At 39.6% G+C, this 25,068-nt stretch overlaps 1 protein-coding gene across 1 annotated transcript; it reads left to right on the top strand.

The window, feature by feature from the left end:
- The first annotated feature begins 1,341 nt into the window (after positions 1-1,341).
- Positions 1,342-24,732, top strand: LOC122061138 (nuclear cap-binding protein subunit 2). Its single transcript, XM_042624337.1, has 8 exons — positions 1,342-1,642; positions 6,535-6,758; positions 11,289-11,427; positions 11,502-11,535; positions 20,546-20,656; positions 23,570-23,626; positions 23,843-23,946; positions 24,235-24,732. Exons 1-8 carry the CDS (start codon positions 1,625-1,627, stop codon positions 24,307-24,309), a joined length of 762 nt encoding a protein of 253 aa, XP_042480271.1. The 5' UTR covers positions 1,342-1,624; the 3' UTR covers positions 24,310-24,732.
- Positions 24,733-25,068: the final 336 nt, after the last annotated feature.

Below are 25,068 nucleotides of genomic sequence, written 5' to 3'. Positions count from 1 at the left end.
ACCGAAGGTCGCTACCTCGGTTGGGAGTTCAGGCAAAAGCTGAACATACCTGACCAAAGGTCCTCACCTCGGTTGGGAGTTCAGGCAAAAGCCGAACGGACCTGACCGAAGTTCCTCACCTCGGTTGGGGAGTTCAGGCAAAATCCGAACGGACCTGACCGAAGTTCCTCACCTCGGTTGGGGAGTTCAGGCAAAAGTTGAACGGACCTGACCGAAGGTCCCTACCTCGGTTGGGAGTTCAAGCAAAAGTCGAACGGACCTGACCGAAGGTCCTCACCTCGGCTGGGAGTTCGGCCAAAGCCGAACGGACCTGACCGAATGTCCCTACCTCGGTTGGGAGTTCGGCCAAAGACGAACGGACCTGATCGAAGGTCCTCAACTCGGTTGGGAGTTCAGGCCAAGGCTGAACGGACCTGACCGAAGGTCCTTACCTCTGTCGGGGGGCTCGGACAAGCCCGAGCCGAATTGACTGAAGGTCCTTACCTCGGTTGGGGGCTCGGGCATGGCTGAGCCGAGCTAACCGAAGGTCTTCATGTCGGCTAACGGAAGGTCTCGGTCGCAAGCAGAACTAAAGCCGAAGCCAAAGGAATAAGGCCGAAGGGATGCAAAAAAAAAGAAAAAAAAAAAAGATGACGAAAAATTTGATTACTCCCACAGGAAGAGTCTCCTGGGGGAGTAAGGGGGCTCCTGATACGGCCAAATTGACTGCCCAGTAGGGTAAGGATACACATCGCGCACCTGGACACGTGTCACCCACCTGACAGAGGCTGCAAGGACTCTACCACGTTAACCGCGTGAAGAGAATATCCCCACGAAGGGGATAGGACGTATCCGAGTAGAACTCTATAAGGAAAGGAGGTAGACCCGATGAGGACTCCTCCAAGGAAAAGGGAAACCCTAAACTCTAAAAGTTATATAAGAGGGTCCGAGAAGAAGGAAAAAGGCAAGCATTACTACCCACACCATTACTCCTATAACAAAAACTGTGCGGTCGATCCCTGACTTGAGCGTTGGAGGACTAACCCCGGATAAAGCTCTGGGCCTTTGCCGTCTGTGCTTGTGCAGGATTAGCTCATACAGAATTTCGGAAGCAACAATACCGATACTTGAAACCATGCCCCTGGTCAATTTTTGTGCTTTTTAACGAATTTGAATTTTTATTTAAGAAAATTCCTTATCTTAGTGCTTGTTTCACTTTCACCATATGATCCACCAAAGGAATTTTTTCCTCGTTGTTTACAAATTCCTAACGGTTGAACCAACTTAGGGTTTCATGTTCGGATCGGCCGGTCGGGTTCGAGTGTAACTTGGGATTTTGAACCATCGGACAGTATAGGAAGCGGAATTTTGGAAAACCCTTGCTGCCGGCACTCTTCCTACAGACTTTCTTCCACCTTCGCAGGGACGGGAAGTAGAAAGAAGAAAATCAAACCTGAAATCTGAGGATGCAACCTTTCTCTCTTTCCCTCCCGACCTCCTCGGTTTGATTATCGCTATTCTAGAATGTACTTTGTACCATAATCTCTTCATGACAAGATCTTCTCAGTGCAGATAGATACACTGCGGAGCTAATTCTTCTTTCCCAGACACTTTAATTGGATGCGTTAGTGGCAATCAAGGAAAAATGGCTTCTTTGTTTAAGGTACGAACAAACCAACAGCATACTTGTTTTCTCTGCATAAGCCTGGTGGGTTTCTGTAAGGACCCTATTTTTTTGGTTTTTTTATTTTTTTATTTTCCGTGGTGTGGTGGGGGTGGGGGTGGGGGTGGGGAGGGAGACTATAAGACCTGTGTGCACTTTGAATTTCAAATACTAGCAGAGTATGCTACGAACTTTATCTTGGGACAAGCTTTGGTTACTCTTGATTTGGATGTTCCCAAGGGAAAATGTGTTTGGACTTTGAAGAGTTCGATCTGGTGTTGCAAACACTTGACTTGGTGGGCCTTGGATGCTTACCTGTGAGGTTGGGCACTTACTGAGCCTGTGCTTCTAAATTGTACCAAGTTGTTCTTGTTGTCGTAATGATGTGCCGAGTTGAAGTAGGAAGCTAATTTTTGTTGACTCATGATACATTATTAGAGATAATCTTTTTGGGAACTGTTCATATGCTAAGATTTTGCCGACCCCATTAAGTTGGGATAAGGTTTTGGATGTTGTTGTTGTTGTTCATGTGCTAGGATTTTCATGAGTGCTTAATTACAGTTGTTTCGTTTTGATAAGTAATCAAAATTATTTAAAAAGGAAGATTTATGTAACACTGAGCAAGAATGATTGGGGGGGGGTATTCTGAAAGGTCACAGAAATGGTAAGGTCATCACCTCATTATTCAAAATCCATGAATTTTGTACCCAGAAGTTATTTTGGTTACAATGGGAGTTAAGTTTGTACCAATTATTTCAAGCCCTGCAGTTACTAATTTCTGAAGTTCTCCTGGTGCAACTGTGATTCCTTGTAACTCCTAGTCTGTCCTGTAGAACACTATGTTATTTGGGAGTTTTCTTCAACCATTGGAATCATTCTATCAACCAGAAATTGATTTCCATCCACTGGTCAGATCATTGTATCTCTGTGGGTTTCTAATTTAAGGTTCTAGATTTTACTCATAAATCTCAATCCAGACCTCAGTTGACCATGATACTTGGAGAGTTAGCTCCATTGCCTAGTCTCTACAACCAGTCCAACTTTGAAGGTGACCTGACTTGTAGTTTGTGAGAACCTGGTAGTTAATAAACCTGAATTCCCTAAGTTCCTATTTTTATTCTCTATTGTAACTACCAATGCCACCATTGGATTTTCACCTTATTTGGAGATATTGTTCTTCTTCCATAGATCTACACCTGGCCAGAATATCGGCTTGATCTAAGCCTTGAGTCTAAATCTGTCGAACCTTTTGTACTGCTGGAATCTTGCCCAATGGTTCTGCTTGTGTGTGGGGTTTTAAGTGTTTAAGTACTTTCTGTTTTAGTGAGTTCAACCCCGTTAATTTCATGTTAGAGCTAAGGTTGATGGTAATCCTAGCACGTCAAACCAAACCCCATGATTCTAATATCCAAGTGATTGATATGTTGAAACAGTTGACTGAATGCTTGACAAGGATGGTGCAGCATATTGATTTTGCACCTACATATTATGCACTTCCTAAGACTGATATTACTTCAAAGAAGGTGAAGCCAAAAGTTCCTTACTTTGCTGGATAGATGGACCCATGCCTATCTTGATTGGTTAGATTCTTTAGAAGAATATTTTGAGTGATGAAGCTTGATAGAGGATCGGAAACTTGGTTTTATTTACTTGCAATTGATTGATCATGTTAAAGAATAGGGAAGATTCCATGAAGAGAGGCTCAAACTTAGAAGATGAGCCTAGGACTTGGGAAGAGATGAACCATGAATTGAAGAAAAGCAACTATCAGAATAATCCAAAGAAAATTCTTCCTTCGACAAGATTACCACCAAAAGGCACTTAAAGTTGAAGAGAACTTGAAGCAGTCGTCTATAAAGTTCAGTTCTCAAGTCAAAGAGTGTTGAAGTCTGACACCCACAATTTTAAGGCGAAGGCTAAACTCAAATTTGCACTTCCAAAGGAAATTGGGACAGCATTGATCTACGAAAAAGATCCTGAAGTTGAAGATAAAGCTGAAATGATCATAGTGAACTGTGATGATAAAGAAAAGACAGTGCTTGAAGTGCAAAGATGGAAGATCTCTGGAAGATTCTACTGAAGAAGTCTATGTTGAAAAAATCAAAGCAGATAAAACTGCAATAGTGGAAGATGAGGTAGCAGTCTAGAACACTTGATGAGGACATTATCCAGGATTTAGGACTTACTAGAGGAGATGCAAACATATACAGCCAACTTAAAGGGGTTGGCTACATGGATCCAAGTGAAGCCAAGGAAGAAGAACAGTAGGACTTAAAGGAAACAAATTAGTGATAACATTAACGAAGTAGAACACAGCTAAAGGAGGTCCTCTACCTGAATCCTAGCCCTCCAATCTGCTCTATTCAAGACCATATGCAGCCACATTATGTGTAGTTCATTTATTACTTTGTCGTACTTTTATTTGGGCCAAACTATATTATTTTGTTGTTGTGTTATTATTATGTTGTAGTTATATGCCTAGTTGTTTTAGGAAATAACTGTTTAGAGGTTTAATATGTAGTTAAATGGGTAGTTATTTTAGGAAATAACTGTTTTGTGTGTGTGTGTGTGTGTGTGTGTGTGTACTGTTATAAGTCCTTTTATACTCATGATGGGAAGACAATGAAGGAATGAAGGATAGTGAATCTAAGATCTTGTGAAGCCAAGCCCCCTCTCTCTTCCCTAATTTCCCCTCTTATGCTACCACCCTCTTCCTCTCTCCTATTCCTTTTCTACCAGTCCTAATTTTCCCATATTTATCTTAAATTATAGCCTCAAACACGATGGGGATTCATCAATTAACAGCAAGGAGGCAGCGGGACAACAAAGGTAAGACTTGTAATAGGGTTCCCAAACCTGTCCTAAATTAACACTCCATAAGAAAACTTCATAATGCTGTTCTTGATTGTGTGGAGATTGTGCCTCAAGTTTTTGATGAAAGGCTCCCAAAATTGAGGTTTCTATGAATATGACATTCACGGTTGATACTAATTCAAAGGTTGAGCTCATAGAGGTCGTCATGCCACCAAAGTTCTTTGAAGAGAAAGTCCCATGTCTTGAAAACTACATTCCCAGATTTTATGAGTGCTAGAATTCTGTTATGTGCTTAAATACGACATGCGTCACACAAAGCCAATTCCTCGACTTTCTAAAACTCGAGGTGGAGTTTTTTTCCAAGTTAGGACTCGGTAGAATTGATGCAGATCATATCTCGTGGAAGCAAAAGAATAATTGTTGGATTTGAGTTTGGTTTAGTTTTTTGAGACAAATTGAGCCTGTGGTTCAATAAGTTGGAACTTTAAGTCCCTAATAGGTTATATGGGTCATGGGCTAAGCGATTTTGAGTATTCTATTATAATGGGTCTGTTCTATAAGCCCAAATAGGAAGGACTTAAGGCCTACACGAAAATAGGGATTAGTTTCTATCTTTTCAGATTGGGAACTTTCTATTTCCAAGTTTGCTTATGTAAAAAGGAAACATCTCTTTCTGCAATGGAAGGTTCCTATTAGTTGCTTTTAGTTTGTTTCTATTTTCTAGAAATAGGCTGCATCCAAATAAGCAAGTGTAAAGCTATGTGCCATTCTAACGATTTTGATAATGAAAGAATATTGGCCTTTGCCTTTGTGTGCTGCGAGATACAGTTGTGAAGTGAGATGCCTGTTGGGGTAGTGAGATACTGACCAAGGCTTTGCTGAGAGGCCTTTGTCATATCCCCCTCTTCTTCTCTCTTCTTTCTACCTTCTATTCTGCTCTTTGGTTTTCTACAAAATACCCATCATCCTGTTTGATGATTGCTGCCATGGTAAGATGCTCCACAGAGACACTTGACTGCTACCACTCTCACAAGAGGATTGAACTGAAGTTGAACTAGATCTGTCCCTTGTCTGTTCAAGACCTGCGGTTACCAAGTTCTGAAGTTCTCCTGCTGCAACTGTTACTCCTTGTAACTTCTAATCTTTCCGGCATATTACTAAGTTATTTAGGAGTTTTTTCAACCACTGGGGTCCTATCAACCAGAAATTGACTTTCATCCACTGGTCAGATAATTCTCTCTTTGTGAGTTTCTAATCTCAGGTTTTAATTTCTAATTTCAGATTTTACTCATAATTCTCAATTCAGCCATCAGTTGACCACTGATCTGCCTTGTAGTTTGTGAGTACCTGTTAGTTACTAAATCTGAATTTCCTAAGTTCCTATTTTTATTCTCTCTATTGTAGTCCACTGTTAGATCACCACCTTATTTGGTGATATCGTTCTTCTGCCATAGACCGACACAACTCGAGTCTATAGCCATCGAACCCTTTGTCCTGCTGGAATCTTACCCTATGGCTCTACTTATGGTTGGGGTTTAACTACTTGCTGTTTTACTGTTTTTAACTCCATTACAGTTCCTTTTAAATTTTAATTTTTGTTGACCAGCCAGTATACAGACATTCCTCTTAAGTATTCTCGTAAATGTGAGGCCAAATGATTTGACCATGTTCAGACTGTTTGGACAGTTGATGATTGGATAAAACTATTTGACTTGGTTGAGACTGTCTGGTCGGACTGTTGAACTTTCAGAGTGGACAGCCTGATCCAGAAAGAGCGTCTCATATAAATTCTGAATTTCTTGCCACATAATGAGCTGGACCATTTGGACTGGATGCCTGGAAACCAGACTGTTGATCCCGAGGCACAAATGGTCTGGCTCCGGCCTGTTTCTTATGGAATTGCTTCTTCCTATACTGCTTTATCTAGTCTCTCTTTTTTTGTTTTTTGGTTATTACTACCCTTCAATAACTTATATGGTTTCAATTTTAGGATCCCATACTACCCTTCAATAACTTATATGGTTTCAATTTTAGGATCCCATACTACCCTTCAATAACTTATATGGTTTCAATTTTAGGATCCCAGCAAGCTTTCAGCATATCGAGATAGAAGATTTCCGGGTTCACAGGAAGATTTTGAACATGCACTACAAACCTCGACAACTGCTTATGTTGGGAATATGTCCTTCTACACTACAGAGGAGCAAGTTTATGAACTGTTCTCCCGAGCTGGCGAGATTAAAAAAATCATCATGGGTTTGGATAAGAACACCAAAACCCCTTGTGGCTTCTGCTTTGTTCTGTAAGGCTCTGTCTCTCGATGCAATTCTTAAATTTTTTTGAATGGTGATTCTTGCATGGATTATATTCCAACTGTACCATCAGAGCTCTCTGTTTGATGATTTGTCAGCACAGACATTGATTTCTGTAGAAAGAACTTCAGTGCTATATGAGAATCCATTGCAGTTGTGTGATATCCTAGGCATATATGTTGTGCCCTTTAGTATTGCAAAGGATTGCGTTCAAAGAATCATGTGTTTGTCTAGCAATGTGGACATTCCAGATAGATTAATAAATCTAAGTGATGATATACTTGAGTAGTGAAATATGACCTAATTGTGGCACTCTTACCAATCTGACTTCTAGCTATACAAATATATCGACATTATTTCATGAAAGATTTAGTTCTTTGTGAAAAAAAGAAAAAAAAAAACAATTGGATAAATGAAAAGAAATACTACCTTGACACCTCAGTATAATTTGATTTGTGAATTCATGTTGAATTTTTAGCTTCTTACTATCATGATAGTTCAGATAAAAAAAAAAAAAAAAAAAACCATTTTGATTAAGAAATTGTCACAGGCACGCCGAGTGTACCCAGCCTCCCCTCTCTTACGCCCTACCCACAGAAGGTTTTCCAAGTTTCTGCTGCCGAGGCTGGGCTGCTTCCCCCCCCTCTCTCACACTGCCTCCTCTCATCCTCTCCCTCTCACCCTCCACTGTCTTCTTCCTTCTCCTCTTTCTTTTCTTCTTCTCCCTTTCCCTCTCTCCCTATCTCTTCTCTTTCCTTCTTTGTTTCACATGATCAGGAAGTCGGGCTCCACCCTCGCTGACTCCCTTGGGATTCCTTTCCGTCAAGCCTCAGATCTGGTGAGTTCTTGAGCTGCTGCTCAGATTTGGAGTGACGTTGTGCCGCTGGCTTTGCCGCAGATTAAATCTGGACCTTGTTGTCACCAAGTTCTCCACTCTTTACCTGCAGCCGGCCATCCCTGTGCCGCTGCCCAGTTCATGTGAAACTTTCCGGTGGCCAAATCACTGCCCAGATCTGGATTCGCCGGTCTCTCCGTCTCTTCCCAGATCGGTGTTTATTGCTTTGTTTGTTCTGCCGGTGCCCTCAAGGCCAGCCACTTGCAGGGCCAGCATGCCGCAAGGCTGTCAACTATGCTCATTTGGGAGCCGTCTCGCCTCTGCCCTCTGCAAAGCTAGCGCCCCTCTGCGACTGTCATCAATGCTTGGCCGAGCTAGGAGTTTGATGTGTGGAGAAAAGTTGGGTGTGGTTTGGTGGAACTCTATCTGGAATTGTCCAAATTGCCCCACTTCTTTGATTTGGGCTTTTGGTTCTTGTCAATTATCCCATGTGGGATTTTGAGTGTTATCCAATTGGGCATGAGATGTAGGCCTTAATGGGCCTTTGTTTTGGGACCCTTTATGGGATTTTTGTATCCCTTGTTGGGTTTGTAACTTCCCCTTTGGGGCTATATTTTTCCTGCCCCCTTCTTTTAATGCATTCACTATTCACCAAAGAAAAAAAGTGCAAAAAAAGCAAAATATAAAAATTGGACAGGAAACTTGTTGCGGTATAAAGAGAGTACAACTTCGATTGACAAGTTACCTGTTACTCTGTTAGTCTTTCACCCACTTTTCTATTGGGGACAAGAAAATCCATTAGCAAAGGGCATACCCTGTGCACGAGGCTCTTGCCATTGCAGGGTCTGGGGAGGGTAATGCAGGAGTAGATTACAATAAGCTAACCCCCACAATGTATAACCCCAAACAATACAACTAGCAACCCCCAAATTACAAAAAAAAAAGACTTTAGAAACAAAGGAACAAAACCCCGAGACAACCCACACAAGAAGTATGGCAACCCAACCAAGAAATAAACCCAAAAGAGAGGCAATCGGCAGGAGAGAGAAAATCTTCTGCACAGGGTAATCTAGAGGGCGGGGCGGCGGCTGCTGTGGAGCTCAGAATGAGCTGCAATTTGGGTCCAGGCAGCCCCTAAAAAGGGTATAAAAACCTAAAAATTTGAGGAACTTTGGACGGATGGTATGGAGATACTCACATTCTTGATTTTCGGACCTAGGAGAGAGATCACAGGCTTCAAGGGGGAGAAATCTGTTGAGTTGATTCTGATGCTGGAATGCTTGGACAGATCTGAACTCTTAATGTTTTACAGTAGCAGTGAACACGAACAACAAGCAATTATCAATGAGCTGAAGCAAATAAAATATCAAGAACCAAGCGAATTGTGGGTGGGGTCGCTATCTCAGCCCGGTCATCTCACCCACAGCTATCTTGGCTGTTTAAAAGCAATTGACTGCAATCTTTGTTTATTCAAATATGTGAATTATGAGTATAGAAGCTTCTCTATTTATAGAGGGCAGAATAACAATCAAACTATAACTAGGAGCTAGTTTCCAAATAGGACTAGACACTCCTAGTACAACTAGGACTTGAAATAGGCTAAGGCTACAACTCCAACATGGAGTAGGATTGACTAACTAATAGTCCAAATAGGACATTACAATCGGTGGGCACAATTAATTAAATCCCTATAGCTAGAATCGATGGGCCCAATGGACCCTCATTCTAACAACTAATTTGTCCACTTGAATGGACTTAGGTGTGGATCGATGGGCCCCTTTTGGCTGGGCCTTTCTTTATGTGGTAGGTCCTTCCAAAGTGTGGATCTACATCAGAGGGTCACAATGTACTCAGCCTTACCCCTGCATCGCGGAGAGGCTGTTTCCTGACTTAAGTCTTTGACCACTAGGTTGCAATGAAGCAACCTTACTGTTGCCCCGAGGTCCACCCTCTAAAATAAAATTCCTTGGTAAGAAAATTTATTTTTTAGTTTTATCAACCCTGGTAGGGGATGACATAGTATTTAGGGATGAGCATGTTCATCCTCCTTACCCTGTGGAGATTAAATGTTTGAGCTCAGGATTGGAACAGTTTCAGCAGTATATAACTGAAAAAGAAAAAGCATAGAAAATGAGTTATTTGGTCAACCAATCATTGGAACTGGAAAGTGATGTATATTGATGTCTTATTTTCAGGGGAGTAGAGCTTAGGATTCCTGGTAGTTTTAGGGTGGTGATGGATTGAGGCTTTGAATTTGGATGAGGGTTGGAGGTTATGACTGAGGAAGTTTTCATTATTCTATGGTGTGGGGGTTTGGAAGGTTATGTTTGTGTGGAAGGTTCATTTATCCCCATGATGTTCTCTGGTTTGGAAGATTGTGCGTGTGCATGCACAGAAATGTGTAGTTAAAGGTTTAGATTATGGTAAGATGATCGCTGTGGACAAGGTTATCAAGGTGTAAGGTAACCCAAGGTGAGGGAGGACGGAAAAAAATAAGGCGACACCTTGTTGCCTAGGCAACCAAGGCGCCTGTCCAGGCTGGACCACCTTATCGCCTAGGCGACACCTTGATCAATATGCTGTGGGATTTTTAAGATTTGAGAGGTCTGTCCATGCTTATGAATGGCAGTGATAAAAGGATTCTGTTGATTGTTTCTTTGAAAGAAGAAAAAGAGATTGTGTGGTTACCATCTTTCTGTTGGATCCTTGGTCTTGGATAGAGAATCAAGTATTGCACATCACTTTTGAAGAATAGACAGTATACTTTAACTTTGACGGAGGCATTTAATAGAGGTGAATTTCTGATATGTTACTCTATGAGACTCTTGTGGGAACTAATGGTGCTCATTCCCCCAGTGCTTTTATTTGGGTTTTTGACTGGTCCCTTAAGAATGAAGGATTTAATATGGTATAAATTGATGGATAAAAATATCGATCATGGTTTGTAATAATCAAATTTGCATAGGGTGGCACGTGGCAACTGGCAACCGCTGAATGGCCACATCATGTATGAAGACGTGGATTGTGGGACATTGAGAAGCAGTAATTGTTTGAAAAGGGTGAAAAGGGGGCTACAGAAAACGGTAGGCTGATATGGTCAAGGTATCATTAATTTGTGTTCTGATCCTTATAGTCCCGTGGAAATGGTTATTGATCTAGTTTGGTAATTTTATTTACGTTTTATCTCAATAATATTCTGTTGAAGTGCTTGATCAATTTGTAAAGTGATTGATATTTTGAGTCCATTTGCTGCCTCTATGTTTTCTCAATTTATTTTTAAAATTTTTAATTTCCAACTGCTCTTTGTGCTTACTAGCACACCATGGACACAGTAGCTGGCTTATTTGACATATAAGAACTTGTGTATATGTGTTCACCAAATTTCAAATTTCTTTTATATTTTAGGCTTGTAATATGACAATAAATGGTGAATTTTGTGCTATTAATTCTTGAATCATGCATTACTACTCTAGTATAGGTAGTTTTTTTGCTCGCTCTCTCTCTCTCTCTCTCTGCCAAATTTCCAGTTTCTGAAACTTGGTTTTTGACATTTTTGTAAAAGGACCATTTGGTTGAGAAATGCAACTGTTTGTGATTTCATTTTTTCCACAAATTTCACTGAGCAACCCATGAATCCTGAAAATTGATACCTTCTATGATTGTTATATAACTGTATGCGGATCAGATATTACTCTAGAGATGATACTGAGGATGCTGTAAAGTACATAAGTGGGACAATTCTTGATGATCGCCTTATTCGTGCGGATTTCGATTGGGGGTTCCAAGAAGGAAGGCAATGGGGCCGTGGTCGGAGTGGTGGGCAGGTTTGTTGCTATTGACTTTGGCTGCCATTGCCTGTGAAGCTATTTATATTTACTTGGATTCTTTTTTGGCACAGGTGCGGGATGAGTATCGCACTGACTATGATCCTGATATCCTTTTGAAATTTATAAATTATTATTTCAAACTGCCTTGGTCTAAGATCCTGTGTATTTATTTGTTATGAAAAATTTCTGTGTGAAAGGGAAGAAGTTGGACCTTATTTGTCTTCTGGTACACTTGTATCTGCATTGTGCATTTCGTTTTCCTTACTAGTTTCTGCGGTTTCTTCATCTGCCAGATTTGAGACATGATTTTTTTTTTGTTGCATTTAGAGAGAAAAAATATGGACTTGAGCACCAATTTATGATGGACAAGAGGAATTCATTGGTCTACACTTGAGATTATAAATACAGTAACCACTCAAATAACAATGGTGTACTTCTAGGTGCATATTGGTGTGACAAATCTTCATTGCGACTGCAATGCACCCAAATAAGTGCTGCAATTGCAAAGGTGGATCTGCAAGAGAGGAAAAAAAAAAAAAAAGAGGAGAAATTTAAGCTTGAATCGACAAACTTATTACCTTCAGAATTTATGTGATTCCATATATTTCACTATGGTTGTATAGGCTTTTTTTGGGGACAAGTCTTTTACTATTTTAAGATTTTGTAAATCCTTTCATGATGGAATATTTTCTCTAGATCCTAATTTCAACATTTTTACTAGAAAAAGTTTACTACTTATGGTAGTTTTCATTTACGCTGCTTTGAACAATTGTTGAATTGCTTGGATTTGGCTTTAGGCTGTGTAAGGAATATATATTTATATGGTTGTTGGACCAACCTATGGTGTATTCCGGCGAAGCACCGGGTTGTTGGTAAGGAGCGTGAGCAGGCGGGGGGCTCACACAAGTAAGTGAAGGACACCTGTAGGGCCTTTCTGCAGTTGGATCATTCCATTCGAAGGATTCTTTGATAGTTTGACTGTTAATTTGTTTTTCTAAGATTTTTTGGATTTCCATGAAAAAGGGTATAGAGAGTTGGAAAACATGATGTGGCAAAACATTGATTGGGCTCATTGTTATGCAACATGCATTCTTGGATCTGGTCTCCCTCCTCTCCCTCTCCCCCTCCCCCTCCTACATTTGGCCCTCCTCCCTCTTTGGGGGAGTGTGGACAGCTAAATGGTCTTTAAGGCAAGTATTAAAGTATTGGTATCAATCGTCATATCGGTTGGGTAATTTTAAGAGACGTATTGGAGTGTGTCATATCGTATCAAAGATACGGAAGATACACCAAAGATACACATAGAGATGGATAAGATACGTATGAAAATACACTTTTGCATAAAAACAGTATAAATAAGCAATATATAAGTATATAACATGTATCATGCATAAACACTAAAATGGAGAACATATTGAGAGACAAATGCATAAATTGTTATAAAAGATGAAGTTTTTTACATGCAGTAATAGTCTATTGTTGACTTTCAGGGAAATTTTAAAATCTATGAACAAATTGATGCAATGTTGTATTTTGTTTTACCTAAATCTACTCAAACATAGCAAAAAACAGAAGTAAAACAAAGATTTGTCGGAAAAATCAAGTTTTGTCAACTTGCTGGTTTTGTGCTATGTTTAGCTTCAATAGATTTTTTATGCTTCAATCCTTTAAACATCAGTTTGATTGTAGATTTTGAATAGTTTTCTATGAATGATTCAAAGCCCCAAGTCCAAGAAATGAAAGAGAGATCGATTGTGCATATGTGCTTTAAATTTTGGAAACTTCAGTATTGGCGGCGAGAAGAACATGCTTTTGTTTTAAAGAGAAGTGGGTTCTATAGATATGTATCTTAAGTACAAGGTCCGGTAGACCGAAGTCCAAAGAGCGAGACCCAATACTGGAACCAAACACTGTCACCGTTATCGGGCCAATCAGTGAATGGAGACTCAAACCGTGAACCAAGAGAAGTGGAAGTCATAAAAAAGAGATGTTTCTCTTCGCACCTCAGATCAAGAGGAAGGGTAGCTTGTCAAGCTGGCCTATATGTTAAAAAAAAAAATAAATAAAAGATATAAAAAAAAAGATTCGCTGTCTTTTAACCGGCTGTTCTTCTTTGTCAACGCTACTAAGGACCTATAGTGTGTATCATTGCGTATCGTATTGATACGTTAGGATACACTTCATTTTTAAAAATAGTGTATCGATATGATACATACTGATACTTTAAACCTTGCTTTAAGGATTTTTCTTCTCTTTTAGGGTTCGCAGTATATTTGACTGGCTAGGCTTGCTTGGGTTGGATTGATCATATCTAATTATATTTTGTCAAGATTATGTATATTAGGGAGACTATCACTGACGGTCCGATGAAGGCAGACTTTTGCTAACAGTCCACCTGTTTAGGCCACAAGATGGTCTTATCTCTCCAATCAGACTACTGGATAAGTAGGCCTTCCTCTGCATCTCCATGTCAATTTTATGTCCATATTGAATTATTCCCCTTCTATTTTCATCCATGAAGCCACACTTAGAATTTATTTTTCAACCATTTCCAAAGCTTTATATCACCACATGACCTGATATGTTTGGAGTACCAAATGACTAAATGCTGAGCATAGTTGTCACGACGTCAAATCGATCCAAGGCGGTGGAGGGGTGGCTAACCGATTTGGCGATGAATCGCCCGTTTTGGCGTTGCTATGGCGGTCAAATTGCCCGTGTGTCATTTTTTATTTTTTCTATTTTCTAAAATTATTTAATATGCTACTTTTTTTATTTTCCCTATACAAGCCTAGAATATATACCCTATAACATATAAAACAAACATTCAGTAACATCAAATCATCAAAAAATCAACATAGTCATATCATGTCATCAAAAATCAACATAAATTTTTGACTTATACAGTTATACATCAATTCATCACTCATCAAGTCATAAAAAATCAACATGTACATCACACAAAAGTAAAAAGTAAAAGGCTAACCTGTGACTGAAGCTTGAAAGCAATGATTGGAAGTGAGCGAGCAACCTAAACAAAGTAAAAGATATATATGTTAATATATCATATATGAATCAGAGATATATATTTGGAAACCTAAGAATAGATCAAATGATAAGATAAGTGGCTAACCTGTTAAGCTATTAATGACTTACTGACGCAATGAAGCTTGATAGCAAATGAACTCAACAGAAAATAAAAAAAGAAAACTTAACTAATCATCCAAGTTCAAAGTTCAAGTTTAAAGTTTAAAGTCAATACATAAATCCAAACACTCAAATAGTAAAACACAAATAACTTAATCATCATAATCATCCAACAAATTAGCAGCAGATGGCAGATTCCTTTGTTGTCCACTAGAAGCATTTGCATTTTCACCAAAGTTATGTATGTCATCCAAGTCATCATTCACATCATTCTCTTCTTCCAAATCTTCTTCCCCATCTGATTCTGATGACTCCCCAACAACCCTCCCTCTACCACGGCGTGTGTAGCACAAATTTCCTCTAGAGGTTGATGATTGAGCTCTCCTGGGTCAATTGGGCCCCTCCATTGTTGCCCCCATTGCTCTACCAGCAATGTCCCATGTGAGATCAGTATCGGGATGGACTACATCATCCATTTGCTCGTCAATCATCCACTCACTACTCCAATCCAGTTCGTCAAGCACAAGTGGATCATAATTTCTGTTATCAAGACGCCTTTGTTGATACCTTTCTTCTAGGCGGCAATTGCATTGAACATAGACTAGATCATTCAAACGTTGATGTTTCAGCCTATTCCTCTTCTTGGTATGAATCTGAATTCATAAACAATGGAGAACAACAAACAAAGTTATTGTTCCAAAAATAAAAAGTCTAAAATATGAAATAGATGTAATACCCAGCTACTTACAAACTCAAATGTGCTCCAGTTGCGCTCGTAACCAGAAGAGGAGCAACAAAGCCCTAGAATACGTCTTGCAATCTTTAGAAGCTCAAAAGCATGTCCTCCAAATGAACCCCACCAAGTAACTATAAAATATATATATATATATATAAATAGCTAGATTAATATTTACTATATCACATAAACAAAACAACTAAACAATGTACTCTACTTACTAGGACTCATGGTTGCCCGTGATTTAATCGCCATATCCGAGGCAAAACCACCTCGAGAATATCTATACAAAGTGGTTTGAGTATTTATCTTGTCTTGTAAAGCTGGTTCATGTATCATTCTTTCAATGACTTCATTAAATGCAAGCTGTAGAGAAGATATAATTTGGTAGCCACCATCATCACCTTCCTTATAAGAAAAAAATTTGCCAGGATTAAGAAATAGTGCTGCTCCATACAAAAGACGCCCCATCTGAATCTCCCAACGCTTGTTAACAATATCCAACACTTTCTTGTATTGCCTTTCTTTATCCCCAAAATTTTCTTTTATTTTCTTTTTTGCCTCATCGATGGCAAATTGAACCTCAGGCATAGAAGGCCTCTCATCACCATCCACAATCCTCATGACAGTAAGAAGTGGCTTTGAAGCTCTAAGACAATTTTCCACACCATTCCAAAATGCTACAGCAAACACCGTCTCAACCACTTTCTTTCCAGCCTTGGTCTTTGCCAAATTAGAACTAGTCCATTATTCAGAAATAAACAAATGTCTTAAGTCATCTTTATGTTTTAACAAGCTTTGAAGTGTCAGAAATGCAGTTGCAAATCTAGTAGCTGCTGTCCTCACCATATCCCTCCCATTTGTTCTAGCCCTCATTGCATCAAGAATGCGTGTGCCTGTAGATGAAGTTGGTTACATTTTTTGCTTTATCACATTCCTATTAGATTTAAAGAATCCTATTTCCTCCAACATCAGGTCAATGCAATGCGCTGCACAGGGAGTCCAATATAGCTTTGTCCTCTTCTGCATCAGCATTGTACCGGCTAATCTATAAGCCGATGCATTATCTGACACAACTTGCACAACATAGTCCTCACCAATTTCTTGAACTTTGTTGTCAATCAATTCAAACAACTTCTCTGCAGTTTGAGATATACTAGATGCATTAATAGATTCCATAAAATAAGTCCCCTCTGGACAGTTAACGAGGAAATGAATTAAATGCCTTCCTCTTTTATCCGTCCACCCATCAGTCATTAGAGTGCACCCATACTGCTTCCAATACTCTTCATATTTATTCTTCATCTCTGCAGTTCTATCCTTTGATGCCTTTAACAATGGCACTCTCACTTCATGATAACTTGGGGGCTTATATCCTGACCTGTACTGTGCAATAGATTCCACCATCACCTCAAACCTCCTTGACTTAAGAGCATTGAATGGAATACCACACTGATAAACCCAGTCAACAATGTGATTATCAACTCTCTTTTTTTCTTTCGCTGATCTAAACCGGTTCTCTATAGTAGTCTGAGTACTACCTTTAAGATGCCTCTCAGCAACCACTTGCTCAGGAGTCCGTCTAACATGAACATCCATGGGGCCCCTTACTTGTGGCTGAATGACTACTTTCTTTCTCTTAGCAGTTGTCCCAGAGCTAGGAATAAGTCTAGAGGTTGTAGAAAAAGAAGTCTTACCAGACTATCTTTGACCTTCAACTTCTATATCAACATCCACACCAGCACCAGAACCAGCACCAGCACCAGCACCAGCACCAACACCAGCATCAACATCAACATCAACATCAACATCATCATCATCCAAAATATTTTGCATCATTTTCTTCTTATTACGCATAAGAGCTGCATTCATCTCTGTAGCAATCGCTACAATTGTCTTGGTACACTTAGCAACATTTCCATATCCACCCACCAAATGTTGCTTTAACCTTTTAATTTCACACTTGAGGTTTTTTCCACAAAGAGTGCATTTAACAAGGTTCTTGTCTGAAAGGTCAGGCCAATACCCATACTTCCACCCAGGGTCATTTGATTTGGCCTTCCTGGTTGGGTCTTTGGATGGATCATATGCAGCCGTGCTTATATTATCACCCCCACTACTACTACCAACAGTACCATCCATTATGAACTCCTATAGTCCTATTATCCTACAAGTTACAAAACAGAGTAACAAAGTATGTTAAGTGTTAACCAATAACATTAACATGATAACATAAAAAAAAAAAAAAAACAGTCAAACACTCACAAATCCAACTTAATCATTTCACTTAACACAACCAAGACCATTGTCAAGTTCTTATATTTTTTTTTCCAGCAATTTAAAATATATGATTTCCCACCTTCAGATCAAGCTCTAGATAGTAGATAACTAGTTATACAACTAAAGAGGAAAACATATTATAAATATCGAAAAGGCTAAAAGTAAAACAACATAGAACAGAAAAAGGACATGAATCCATCTAAACCCATATGATAATTGCTGCATTTCTTTCAACCCACCAAAAAACAAATAATAGAAGGTACTGAAACTGAAAAAATCAAAGCGAAACTCAAAGAATCAGAGGGCAGAGGTTGCAGAGAATAACCAACCGGAGAAGAGAATAGAAGGTAAGCTGCATAAAAGAAAAGAACTGGAGCAGAAAAAAGATCAGAAGGAGGAGAAAGATCGAAGTTACTTGCAGGTGGGGCCCTTACCTGGTTGTCGCTCTTGCTGCCGAAGGAGAAGATGTCGCTCTTGCTGCCGGAGGAGAAGATGTCGCAGGCGATGTGGTATTGTGGTTGTTGTCGTTCTTGCTGCCGGAGAAGGAGAAGACGTCGCTGTTGCTGCCGGAGAAGGAGAAGACATCGCTGTTGCTACCGAAGAAGGAGAAGAGAAGACGTCGCTCTTGTTGCCGGAGAAGGAGAAGACAATGCTCTTGCTGCCGGAGGAGAAGAGAAGACATCGCTGTTGTCGCCGGAGAAAGAGAAGACGTCGCTCTAGCTGCCGGAGAAGGAGAAGAAGAAGTTGCAGGCGGTGGCTGTTGGCTTCGAGGGTTTTGGTTGCTCTTGCTACCGGAGAAGGAGAAGAAGAAGAAGTTGTAGGCGGTGGCTGCTGGTTTCGAGGGTTTTGGTCTCTTCGAGAGTTCGAGCTTCGAGGGTTTTGGTCTCTTCGGGCATCGGGTGTTTTAATTTTACGCTGCTATATAATAAACAAAATATTGTTAGTAAAAAAAAAAAAGAAAAAAAATAACACATAAAGTCGACCGCCTAGGGAATAAATCGTGCCATGGCGTCCATGGCGTTGCCATATCGACACCTAGCATCCAGTGGCGACCGCCAACTGTGAGAGATGCAAATCGTAGGACTGCCATGGTCTATTTTTTCCGCCGAGACACCAAGGCACCGCCTAGGCGCCATGACAACTATGATGCTGAGGTGAACAGCATGGGCACAAAATTTGAACATAAATTGAGCTGCCAAGGAGCAGATATTTAGGGCTGTGTAAACAAGGTTAGCTTCATGGGCCTTGAATGGAACCGTTGAATTTTACCTATTAATATTATACAACAACAAACTACAAACAACAAACAACAAACAACAAACTCAACCTTATCCCTCTTGATGGGGTCGGCTACATGGATCACAACATAACAAAATAGATCTAGTCCGAAAAGAAAGAGGGGGGAGGAAGAGGTGGAAGGATGAGAGATGGGAAAAGAGAGATGAGAGTAGGAAGATGAGAATAGGAGGAAAGAGGCACAACCCATCAAGTTAGGAAGATCTTAGCTAAATGGGGTCAGCTACATGGATCCTTGCCCTCCAATAGGCTCTATCCAAGGTCATACTTGGGATAAGACCGCGACTATGCATGTCATTCCTCACCACTTCTCCTATGGTCATTTTAGGCCTACCCCTAGCTTTTGGCTCCTTCAATATGAATCCGGTCACTCCTTATTGGGGCACCCTCAGGCCTCCTTTGAAAATGGCCATACCACCGCAAACGATTTTCACGGAGTTTGTCGTTGATCGGGGTAACTACCAAATTAGCTATAATATGCTCATTCCAGCTCTAATATGCTCTTTCCATACCTCCTTTGAACATGGCCATACCAGCTCTAATATGTTCATTCTATACCACCTCAAATGATTTTCATGGAGTTTATCCTTCCTAGTTTTCCTGCACATTCATCTTAACATCCTCATCTCAGTTACACATAACTTCTCCATATGACTCCTCTTAACTGCCCGACAATCCGCCCCATACACCATAGTTGAATGCACAATAGTCCTGTATAATTTTCTCTTGAGCTTTAACTCCAGACGCACCTCTCCACTTAATCCATCCCACTTTAATTCTCTACAGAACATCATCCTCTATGACACCCTCTTTACTTATGATTGACCCCAGATATCTAAAATAGTCATTTTGTGGAATCACTCCTTAATTTTCACCGTTTCATTATCCATCATAGAGTGGCTAAAGTTACACATGGCATACTCCGTCTTTGATCTGCTAATCTTAAAACCTCTTGTATCCAAGGCTGCTCTCCATAGCTCCAAGCCTCCAACTTAGCATTAATCCCTGCTTTAGTCTCATCCACTAAAATGATGTCATTTGCGAAGAGCAAACACCAAGGGACCTCGTCTAGAATGCTCTTGGTTAACTCATTCATGATAAGCGCAAACTGATAAGGGCTTAAGGATTATTTGATGTAACCCAATCGTTATCAGGAATTTCTTGCCTGGACCTCTCATAGATCTCACACTAGTCACTACGCCCTCATACATGTCCTTAATTATATTTGCATATGTACTCGACACCTCTCTCTTCGCTAGGACATGCTGGATTAAATCTCTGGGGACTCTGTCATATGCTTTTTCTAGGTCAATAAAGACCATGTGGAGATCCTTCTTGTAGGGGTCCAATTATTATTATTATGTTTTATATAATTTCATAAGTATTATTTCGTATTTGTTCTGTTTATAAGCAAGTGAAAAGTCTTGCTGTTTGGTGTGGCAGTTGAAGTCTTAATGCCAAGGACTGTTTTTTCTAATTCCTCCTGTCCTGCCCACTTTTATTTATCTACATTGGCTAGTTTTCTCCTGGCTTACTTTGGTGACTTGTGTTTCAAGAATCAGTTAATTATGGTGCTTCTGAGGAAGGATGAATTTTAAATTCAGCGCCTAGTTATATTATGAATTTTGTTCCTTCTGCTTCCTTGACGGATTACACGTAGAGGTGGTTATGGAAAATTGGTTCAGAAAGAGCTGGAAGCACAGAGGCAGCTAGTAGATTATGGCACAGGGTCTCTGGGATCTTTTATGCAAGTTATGCCATCTCATTGTAAGTTTTGGAATCAGTATAATCTTTAAATTGCTAGTCTATTTTGTGCATGCATATCGGCTTATTCTTTTTTAAGGGGAAATCTTGTTGTAACCAAAGTTAGTGAAACGAACTTAGTTTTTTACCCTTTAGTATAATGCACTTCTTTTTCGATGAGATAAAATCCTATCATTTGACATCTATACTCAAAAAGTGTGCAAGTCGATGACGTCTCTTGAGAATGACATAATGGTTAGTCATTTTCAAATTATTTGAAAACATTTTTTTTACCCTTGACTTAAAGAACTTTTGGGAATAAGACGAGGGGCATTAAAAAGAAAGTTATAACTTCTCAGATCACCATTCTTTTAAATCCTATAAGTAGTTAAGTACTCTGATAGTTTCTATACCTTTCACTTATTACTATTAATGGAAGCGGAATGTCTCATTATTGCTTTTGTGGAGGACATGTACAACTCATCTTCCCTCCCCCTCTCTGAAAAAACCATTGTGGTGCTTTTTCTATTCAAGCTTTTGGTTTTAGTCTACAGTTCACATTGTGCTACATGCTAGGTACACATGAAAATCTTGGAGTAATTCCATGAAGGTTAACATGGTTTTATTGTTGCCTAAATAAAATGTTCATTCACTCTATTATAACCATAGTTCTCAAGTTGATTCCTTGGTGACAAGGCGGGCCTTGATGACCATGGCAACCAGTTGCCTTAATTGATGGTTACCCAGAAGTTGAAGGAAACACATCTGGAATGTGGCATGTGTCTTGGGTGCTTTGGCATCATAGTGCCTTGACCTGGCATTGGCACTATGATAACTGTTGTTATAATTGACAATAATCACTGAAATCATCTTTCTTAGGCATAGTGTCCCAGAAGGATTCAAAATTACGGTACTAATGGATTCAATCTAACACCATAGTAGACTTCAGAATCCCACCCACAAGCTGAAGCATTGGAAATCAAACCAGCCTTAGGAGATCTTCGATAACTCCCAAAATAGAACTCTGAGCAGTCCCAAATTACTACCAAAACTAGGTCTCCCATAATACGCCAATCCCTCAAAGTTTGATTCCAATCCAATGGTTGGATATGGATATAGGAACAGATGAACCAATTTAGAAACTAGGTTTTAGAATTAGAAACAAAGCTATATCTTTACAACCATACAACAGAACAACATCAAACCTTGGTCAGCTCCCCCCATTCAACATTTAGTATACAATAACTAAAAACCAGCATCATCCATTGGTCAGATTCCACAGTACATCGACAGAATAGAAACTATATAGCACAATTTATTAACTATCAAGAACTGTCAACCCACTAGTCTGATCAGGGTCAAATTTTAGCCACCAGTTCTTAACCCCAAAATATCTTAGAGGTTCAAAGGTTGGATGATGGGATATTTTCAGGTTACAGTTCAGCCAAAAAAAAAAAATAATAAAAGAGGTGAAGCCAGTTAGCATATGTGTGCAGCAGTTCAGTGGTGAACTGTGCTGATTACATAGAGTTGAACTGTGCTGCATTGTCTTGTGAAGGCAATGGAGTCAAAGCCTTTCACATAAGATGGACATTTTTACCTGAAAAATAATATAGGGTCTGTCTTGTCAATGGAGAGGCTAACATGGAGATTGGTTCTTGTGAGGCTTGCTTATGGAAGCGAATTTGTTTTTTCAGATTCCATGACATAGCCAAAGATCCCCCCCTCTTTTTCCTTTGGTACTCGGGCTCAATTTTCCAATGGGTTGACTAATTCTGGTTAGTTATATCAGGACTCGGGCTAATTATTCATGATTTCAAAGGCTAGTTAGTTGGCATTCAAAGAATTTTATCATACTGCATACTTAGTAAATGTACGATCAAATCACAAGTGATCAAATCTCAGGTAGGATCTATAGTAAATTCAATAAATTTCAAATTCAAGGAAAAAACAGAAAAATAAAACAGAAAAATAGAGGAGGGAAAGAATGGGGGTAGGGGAGTGGCTATCAGCCTAGGTCTCCCACCCTTTGCTCTCACAGCTGATGAACACAACCTATCTTAAGCAAATCTTTGCAAACAGCAAGAGACAATTTCATTCAATCAAATTCGTGTCCAATGCTGTAGTCCTTTACAAACTTTTATAGAAGACTCAAAACAGACTCAAACACTAAAAAGAAAAGGCCTAACCAATCCTTAACTTATTGGGAAACCTCGACTAACTAGAAAACTGAAATGACAACAAAAATAGACTATAAGGAAACCTACTTAGCTTAGGACTTAAGCTATTTGTCCACCAAATAAAAAAACATAATTGGACTCATAATAGGACTCCTAAAAGACACTTAAGACTCCAACATGTAGTTGGACTCAAACAAAACAACCAAACATATCAAGACTAAGACTCTAACTAAACTAATGAAGTAAATTTCGTTTTCCTACTTTCTGCCCATATTTTAGGCTCATTAAAGTAGCCTATTACAGAGACAACCCATGGCATCAAAGGCCCCATATCTACATAACCCAACCCAAGGCTTATTTCCAATAAAATAAGCCCTTTAAGTAACTTATCTGCATCACTTAGGTTGTTTTTAGACTTGATCAGTGGACAATTTATATTCTTTCATCTGATGGCTCTGTACCCTTCCTCCTCTGTTTACTGTTTCGTGACCTGACTTATTATTTTTTCTATAAGTTGAATGTTTGTTAGGGTGCAGAGTAGAGGGTCAAACTCCCACCATCCTATTTGAGTCCTACCTGAAGGATTTTTTTGGTCAAAAGTCATTATTGGGTTTATTCACTAGTTTTTTAATGACAATGAGAAAGATGGTCTTATGATGCCCTACTGAACAGCAGGCATTGCCAAGAAATTGGCAAGGATCTTCTGAGGTATGCCAAAGTTTCTGTTTCAGTGAGTAATAACTTCTGGTTCCTGCAGTTGGTGGTAGACTTGGAGGAGGCTATGGGCATGGGGGTTCTCACAGACAGAGTCGAGGTATTTGTGCTTAAAGAGCGTTTCTCACATGCTTATTGTGATCTCTTAGCATCTTAAATTTGCTCTAATATCTGATCCTTCCATTTTTTTTTTTTTTTTGGGGGTTAAAGATCCTTCATTTTGATGTTACCGAATTGCTGAATTTCCCCATAATCACATATATGTTCTTTTGGTGGAGATTATATGTCTGATTGACAAACAAACCATAATGAACAGATTACCATCGCAAGCGGCACAGGGAAGATGATCGCCGTGCACCAGAGAACTCAAAGAGAACCTCTGACTATGAGTCCCGAAGAACTGATGACGAGTCTAGACCGGTAATTACCATGGTGCTAGTACTTGTAGGAATTGTTTAATTATATAAGTAGACTATGGAGCTCAGACTCACAAACCTTAACAAGTTGGAACCCAAGCAATGGTACATTTAGAAGTTATGACTCTTTATTTCTTGCCTGCCCTGCTGAACGAGGAACCAGACCTGATAGAGTGATAGACAACCTAGGAATTCCTGTTATGTACAAGCTTTGGCAGCTTTGCTTTCTTCTATGTAGCAAAGCTGAAGTCTTACCTTCATCTTGCAATCCAACTTTGTTTCATTTCCACAGGAGAAGAATCCTCGTTTTCGTGAAAGTGGTGATTCTGACGATGAAGATGAAGATGATCGAAAGAGACGGCATTAGCCTAAATGGAGTTTGTTTCTCTGTGTAATTATTCCCAGACTGCAGTAGTTGGTTGACTCAGACACCGGGTGAAAACCATGAAAGATTCTAAATGACAATTCTGTCATGAGAGTTGCCTCAAGGATTTTAACTTATGAAGCTAGAACATTTATATGCTATCCATGTCTTGTAGTCCACCCAACAGTGTCTGCAAATGTCTGAAGCAAGAACTTTTCTATGCTATCTAGTCTTTGAAGTGGCTGGTTTTTGTCTTTCGTCCTGGTTGTCAAAACTTCTGATCTCATTGCTATCCGGTTATTACAGAAGTGGTTGGTTGAATACAACCGTTGACAGGGAAGATGAGAACATGAAGATACTGGCTTATCATATTTTAATCCTTTCTGTTTGAATGATGCCAATCTAATTGAATTATCGTAGGCCATACATTTGGGATGCTTTTTTTTTTTTTTTTTGGGGTGGGGGGGGGGATCTATTATGATCCTTGATTCTCTTCATTTTGACGAGTAAAAAATGTTGCAGATTATTCAGGAAGGAAAATATGGTGCTCCACTGGAAAAATTGGTACTGAATCTAGTAGTGTTATTGTTAAATTCATGAAGGGCCATTTTTTAAGTTTTAAGGAAGGGTAAAGAAAATTTTACGGTAAATGGAAAGCAAAACTGTGTATGAATCTGTCCATGTCAATGATATGGAAGTGATCTTACTCATGAAAGGTTGGCTACTTGGCTCAGTTTGCAAAGGAAATTAAAGGGAAGGGAA

This window comes from Macadamia integrifolia, chromosome 14, assembly GCF_013358625.1.
Source record: "Macadamia integrifolia cultivar HAES 741 chromosome 14, SCU_Mint_v3, whole genome shotgun sequence".
Lineage (NCBI taxonomy): Eukaryota > Viridiplantae > Streptophyta > Magnoliopsida > Proteales > Proteaceae > Macadamia > Macadamia integrifolia.
This window is presented reverse-complemented; position numbering and strand designations above follow the sequence as displayed.